Source organism: Macrobrachium nipponense, chromosome 30 (genome assembly GCF_015104395.2).
Source record: "Macrobrachium nipponense isolate FS-2020 chromosome 30, ASM1510439v2, whole genome shotgun sequence".
NCBI lineage: Eukaryota > Metazoa > Arthropoda > Malacostraca > Decapoda > Palaemonidae > Macrobrachium > Macrobrachium nipponense.
Genome location: NC_087218.1, coordinates 46,357,864 through 46,365,363, shown reverse-complemented (window position 1 = coordinate 46,365,363; position 7,500 = coordinate 46,357,864). Strand labels below are relative to the sequence as shown.

The window sequence follows — 7,500 nt, the reverse complement described above, 5'->3', positions numbered from 1 at the left end:
TTGCAATGGTCGCGAGGCTTGGTGCCTCTGTTGGGCAAAAAGGGTATTCGATGCCAATTCCATAGACTTTTTGAGTGGAGATGTTGTCGTCAAAGGAGTTTGTCAGTGCTCTCTCTCTCTCTCTCTCTCTCTCTCTCTCTCTCTCTCTCTCTCTCTCTCTCTCTGTTGATTTGTCATTTCTTTAGTACGGTTTATTAGTAATGAGATTGGTCCGTTTCACATTATAATATAGACACCATATTTATAGGTAAAATATTATATTAGTATATATATACATAAATATACACACATATATATATATATATATATATATATATGTGTGTGTGTGTGTGTGTGTGTGTGTGTAATTTTATGATTAGCACCCTAGTGCTCATGGAATATTTAGAGAATTAGTATCCTTGCCCTTTTGGCAACCTTCAGCTTACCCAAAATAGGACCCATATGTTTGACGATGATTACCCAAACACTCGCCTTTCCAAGTTACTTGAAGTAAGATTATTACGGGCTGCTCTATGAGCAAGAGCCCGTGCTGGCATAAGGCCAGCTTAATCAATAACAACATTGAACGAAGGGTTCTTTCGAAGGAATTTGAAGGATTAAATCTCCTTTACTTTTGCGAGTTGAATTGGTTGTGAAAAATGGGAGTTGGAGTGGTTGAACAGCAAAAGTACGCTGCAAACAACCTTTAGTAATGCCTACAACGAACCACGTGAGGTGTACTGACAGCACTACCTTCCTAGGGGGACCCTGGCAAATGTAGAACAATTGGATGGGCAATTTACGATGTAAACATGTAGTCACTCATTTTAATATGGCCAAACTAGTAGATTGAAATACACATAGTCACCGACAAAGAGAGAGAGAGAGAAAGAGATTCTTATATCTCGATGCAAATAAACTGAAATGAATGAAGAAAAAATAACATGATTTATTAACTTCACTCTCAAACTGACCCCAAACATTTTTATACCTTAACAAGTCCACCTACTACTAATTCGTCCCAAATCCTTTCCCCTCCCCGCTTACCCCCCGCCCCACTATCCCTCCTCCTCCCCTCGCCCTTCTAGTCCCTAGTCATTCATCATATCTCACTCGACAATCAAATGGCCAGTCGAATTGACCCCCAAAACATTATCATACCTTAACAAGTCCACCTACTAATTCGTCCCAAATCTTTTCCACTGCTTCCCCCCCTCTATCCTCCCCTCCCCCTCCCCTCCCCCTCCACCCCCTCCCGCCTTGAGTCCATTCCCATCTATCTCACTCGACAATCAAATGGCCAGCAGTCGACGCGAGTGTCGATTTAATCGCCTGTGTCCGAATGACCCCCATTGCAAAGCCGTCCTGTCATCGACACACAAGAGTCCTACACCAGTCCTCACAATGAGGTGATGGCGAGGATCAGCGATCATCCCATTCAGAGGGATCATAATAGGATGTTAAGGGATGTTAAGGATCCCATTTTTTTTATCCAGAGGTCCGAGGTCCATTCGAGATCACCACAAGCAACGGGATGGTCAGTGCTCTGGGGCCCTTCAGAGGGTATTCAATGCCCTTTCTGTGGTGCTGCTGCTGCTGCTGGTCTGTGTTGTCCAGTTTTTGTGAGGCGTCCGTCGCACAAAGGAGTCCCTTTTCAACACACCTATTCCATCAATGCGATTCTCCCGTGTCCCCGGCACGCTTCGCTTATCGATAAGAGAAACATTACCTCTTTCCCTTGAAAAGGATCCGAAGAACTGACGAGGATTTTTTTTTTTTTTTATTTTTTTTTTTTAAAACATTACCTGTTTTGAAAGGAACAGACGAATCCACGAAGTTCGTCCTTTGAGAAACAAAAATACCTCTTTGGAAAGGGAACAGACTATGGCGGACGAAGTTCTTCCTTTGAGAAACATTACCTCTTTTGAAAGGAACAGACGAATCCACGAAGTTCGTCCTTTGAGAAACATTACCTCTTTGGAAAGGAACAGACGATGGCACGAAGTTCTTCCTTTGAGAAACATTACCTCTTTTGAAAGGAACAGACGAATCCACGAAGTTCGTCCTTTGAGAAACATTACCCCTTTAGAAAGGAACAGACGAAGCCGCGCAGATCGTTTTTGGAGAAACATTACCTGTTTTGAAAGGAACAGACGGAGCCACGGAGTTCTTCCTTTGAGAAACATTACCTCTTTGGAAAGGAACAGACGAAGCCGAGCAGATCGTTTTTGGAGAAACATTACCTGTTTTGAAAGGAACAGACGAAGCCACAGAGTTTGTCCTTTGAGAAACATTACCTCTTTGGAAAGGAACAGACGAAACCACGGAGATCGTTTTTGGAGAAACATTACCCCTTTGAAAAGGAACAGGCAAAAGCCACGGATCCTCTTTTTTGAGAAATATTACCTCTTTGAAAATGTGCGGAGGTAGTGACGAAGATGTGACAGAGTTCCTCTTTTGTAAGTAACAGAGTAACGTTACCTAAATGAAGTGGAGTTAGAAACATTACCTCTTTGAAAAAGAAAGGAGGAAGTGACGGAGGTGCTCTTTTTTTGGAAGTAACAAAGTAACATTACTTGAATGAGGTGTAGTTCGAGAGTATAAGGAGGAATATTTAAGTAGCATTACTTTGGTAGTAAATAACTGGAGAACTAATTTGAAAATATATTTACTTAAAAAATAAATGTTAGATATATCACATGAACGTCATTTTAAAGCAAGTAATTTTATCAAAGCTTCATTACCTAAAAGAACGACGCAGTGTGAAATATTTATTTCTTAAAAGAACGAGACCTGGAGAGACCATTTGTGAGATACGTTGCCTGAATGTAAAAAGAATGGAAAATTGGCCCACAAAAAAGGTGATTAAATAAAATGGAAAATGATTTGGAGAATAATCTGATTTGGAAGTGATAATTAGAAAGAAAAACACACCTGAACGAAGAATAGCAAGAGATACGAAAAGAGTGAAAAAGCGCACACGAGCGCACAAAACAAGAGAAGCACAAGAGATTGATGGAAGGAAACGCGATCTGAACTATCTGGGGGAAGTCAATGTTAACGGGCCTGGGCGTACACGAGGAGCCGACATCAGTGCAAATATTAACACAGCGAATTATTTTCGCGCAGGGAACACAATAATAACAATCAAATCACTCGGGATACGAGTTCTCCTCCATTACGAGCACCTCCTTCCGCCAACTGTCGAGTGGTATGACTGTGGGATTATTTTTTGGCAATGACTTTTTTTTTTTTTGTGGGGGGAGGGTGCGTCCCGAGGACGAACGCCGGAGAATGGCTGGATCTAGCGAGCGAAATAATACACTTCTGTTCATACAGAGAGCGCGCGGAAGGCGAATCATTCAGTCCGCTCTTCAAGTTGGGAGTTTGCCTTCAGAAATCAAACATTTCTTTCGGGGGTCGCGGAGACAGTCTTTTGCTAGAGAGAGAGAGAGAGAGAGTGTGTGTGTGTGTGTGTGTGTGTGTGTGTGTGTGTGTGTGTGTATGTAAATGCGACTTGCGAAGAATCTTGAGATGTGTTTATTATTATTATTATTATTATTATTATTATTATATTATTATTATTATTATTTGGGCATTCGTAAATTATGCGACCTAGTTCCAATTATTTCTGACCGAATGTTTCTCCGAGGCTGATTTTTTAAAAATTTTTTTTTATCTGATCCGTTTTCTTTATGGTTCGGATGAGTCTGTTCCAGCCTGGGTTTTATGCTCCCCCACCCCCCACCCCCTCCTTTTAAACCCCAAACCCCCTCCATCGACGGCTCCACCTACATCCTACCCCACCCCATCCCTCCTCCCCCCTCCCTCCCTCCCTCCCTCCTCCCTCCTCTCCGACCAAGGACCATCCATCTGCCCTTTTAAGAAGAAAAAGGAGAAAATATCAGACATTATTTCAGTCGAGGCCACAAACGATTTCGTCGTGAATTTTAGTCTATGAGTTTCGGGTGACTGATTCTTTGCTTGGTTGATTTGTCAATTGCTTTCTCGCTTGGTTCATTTGTTGCTTGATTGCTTTCTTGCGTGGTTTATTTGCTGCCTGATTGATGTGTCGAGTGTTTTCCTGCGTGGTTTATTTGGTGCTTGATTGATTGCTGTCTTGCTTGGTTTATTTGTTGCTGGATTGATTTGCTGGTGGATTGCTTTCTTGCTTGGTTTATTTGGTGCCTGATTGATTTGCTTATTTATTTATTTGTTACTTGATTGCTTTCTTGCTTGGTTGATTTGCTGTTTGATTGCTTTCTTTCTTGCTTTGTTAATTTGTTGCTTGCTTGATTGATTGACTTGTTGAGTTGTTGCTTGAGTTATGTAGTACCTGATTGCTTTGTTGCTTTGTTTATTTGATGCTTGATCAATTTCTTGCTTGACTGATTTGTTGCTTAATTGATGCGTTACTTTACTGATTCTGTTTTATTGATCTGTTATTTGTTGCTTGATTGATTCCTTGATGGATTATTTGGGTACTTGATTGGTTTCTTGAACGGCTGGAACTTGAAAATAAAGAAAGTAAAATCTTTTTAGCTTCAATCTTTTTATATAACTGTCAGCAGAGAGAGACAGACGAGAGAGAACGAGAGAGATGAACAGATGAGAGAGAGAGAGAGAGAGAGACTCCTTTGCTCAATTTACTTTTCTTTTCTTAATTATTACCAGATCGATTTTAAAACCATTTTTTTATAAGCCAAATTCGAGGTACATTTCATACTTTACTCGGATTGATATTTCGTCCATTTATATTTCAGAATCCCTCATACGTAGCCTACATATTGCTATAAATATCAATGATTTTTTTTTTCTTTTTAAGTCAAAATTATAAGCCGAATTCGATGTAAACATTGTAATTTATTCTTCGGATTAATATTTCGTCCATTTATATTTCAAAATCTCTCATACATAGCCTGCATATTGCTATAAATATCAATAATATTTGTCAGCTCTCATGCAGGAATGCAATTCGTGTATTGAACTTTATGTAGAAGCTAATTTTATTGCAAAAAATAAAACACTTAGTTTGGATAATTTTTATATCGCTGTTATAGTTAAGTTTAGTCAGATGAGAAACTATAATGATTAATGTTATAATTTTGATAATTTCTTATATCGGTTTTGTAGTTTGAGTTCAGTCAGATTAGAAACTGTAATGATTGTTGTTAATTATTGTTGTTAATTTTGATAATTTCGTCTATCGGTGTTAAAATTCAGGTTTAGTCAGATGAGAAACTATAATAATTATTGCTATAATTTTGATAATTTCGTATATCGCTGTTATGATTAGGTTTAGTCAGAAGAGAAACTATGATTATTGTTATCGATTTTTATAATTTCGTAAATAGCTGTTAAAGTTCAGGTTTAGTCAGATGAGAAACTATAATTATTATTGTTACAATTTTGATAATTTCGTATACCGCTGTTATGATTAGGTTTAGTGAGATGAGAAACTATAATGATTAATGTTATAATTCTGATAATTCCGCCTATCGGTGTTAAAATTCAAGTTTAGTCAGACGAAATACTATAATTATTATTGTCAATAATTTTAATAACTTCTTATATCGCTGTAATGATTCAGGTTCAGTCAGATGAGAAACTATAATAATTATTGTTATAATTTTGATAATTCCGTCTGGCGGTGTTATAATTCAGGTTTAGTCAGATGAGAAACTATAATTATTAATGTTATTCATTTTAATGATTTTTATATCGCTGTAATGATTCAGGTTCAGTCAGATGAGAAACTATCAATAATTTATTGTTATAATTTTGAAATTTTCCGTTCTGGCGGGTTATAATTCGGTTTAGTTCAGGTTGAAAAAGAAACTATAATTATTAATGTTATTCATTTTAATGATTTTTATATCGCTGTTAAAACTATATATATATTATTAATAGACCTTCATAAATTTGTTCTCCTAAGCAATAACATGATTATAACAAATTTATTTTTTTCATCCATTTTGAATGGCATGAAAACATTCAATATTATTGTATTGTTATGGTTTTACTTATTTCTTTGTTTCTTTTGAATACGAATAGTTTGTTCTTATTGGTCGACCTTCCATAAAGCTTTTATGAACTTCAGAATTCTGGGACGTCCTCTGTGTTTCCAGAATCGCAGGATATGTCAACTGATACATTTTAGACACTGCCCGGTTCGGTTTCTCCATTACGGGTAAGAAATAAAATAAAGGAAGAAGAAAGATAGTGTTGATGGTAATTATTCGTCTTTACATTGTTAATGACCCAAGTTCGAAGTCGCTCTCTTAGTTAAAAAAAAATATAAAAATTAAAAAATAAAAAGAAAATTGTCACAGACATCCTGATGTTGATGTTGTTTTTGTTGTTACTGCCGCTGATTGTTATTTTATTACTATTTTTTGGAGGTTATTTTTCGTTATTAGACGCGCAATACCGGCATCTGTATTAACTTTAATGACGGAACGAAATATTGGAGCAGTGAAAACAAAAAATTCCGAAAATCTACGGACATACTCCGCCATATTTTGCCAAAAAGCAGGTTTCACATATAGAAATGTTATCATTTCCGAATTAACGGATTCGTAAAGTACATCATTATCATCGGCATGAGCTCTTATGGCGAACAATTAATTGTTAGCTATTACATTAAAAAAAACTTACGAGCAATATACTGTTTTCGATATTAGTACCGGAGGACTTTGATAAGAGTTGATAAGGTCTTAAAGTCACTCTATTTTTATTTATTTATTTATTTATTTATTTAACTAAAATCGGTTCCGTCCCTTCACTACGAAATTAGGTCACTCTGTGTTTTGAATGCTACTCTTTACGATTAAGGATTAATTTACTTTACGTAATCTGTAGTTTTATATTTGATTTATCTGTCTGTATCTTATCCATATTAATTTATTTTGTTATCATAAGGTCGATAGTGGGAAGAAAAACGTAGCAATAAAATTTTTTATCTAATTTCTCTTTTTTTTTTCTTGTGCAATATAGTTTCGCCTTTTAATTAATGGCTTTGAAATTCTCCTGCCCTCTCATCCCCTCCCCCTTCCCCCCTCTCTTTATTCTCTCTCCTCCAACCACTATCCCCCTACCTCCCTCCTCCCCACCAACCAACACTCCCAGGCAAACCGTATCGCATTTAGATTGTTTTATTTTTTTTCTTTCATTTGTCATTCGTTTCTTTTTCCTTTGATTTATTCTCTTTATGTATGTTATGCAGTTATGCTGTCCGTTATTTTGTAATTCTCCATTTCAAGATTTATTACATTTTCGTCAAGTTTATTATTATTATTATTATTATTATTATTATTATTGATTAATTATTGTATTGTTGTTGTTGTTGTTTTCGTAATAGCAATAGTATTCAAAACGATAATAAAAATAATTTTTTATTATTATTATTATTATTATTATATTATTTTATTATTATTATTATTAGTGCTGCAATTTTAATCAATATCCTAAAGTCTTAATGTTAATAATAGCTGCAATGATAGCAGCTAAAATTCATACATT

General features: G+C 36.2%; 1 protein-coding gene across 1 annotated transcript in view; it reads left to right on the top strand.

Moving 5' to 3' along the window:
* The window catches only part of LOC135202133 (uncharacterized), a 36,183-nt gene extending 34,578 nt beyond the window's left edge, over positions 1-1,605 (top strand). Inside the window, exon 5 of the mRNA XM_064231383.1 lies at positions 1,476-1,605. Within this exon, the coding sequence (XP_064087453.1) occupies positions 1,476-1,605 (130 nt within the window). The remainder of the gene's footprint in view (positions 1-1,475) is intronic.
* The last annotated feature ends 5,895 nt before the right edge of the window (positions 1,606-7,500 follow it).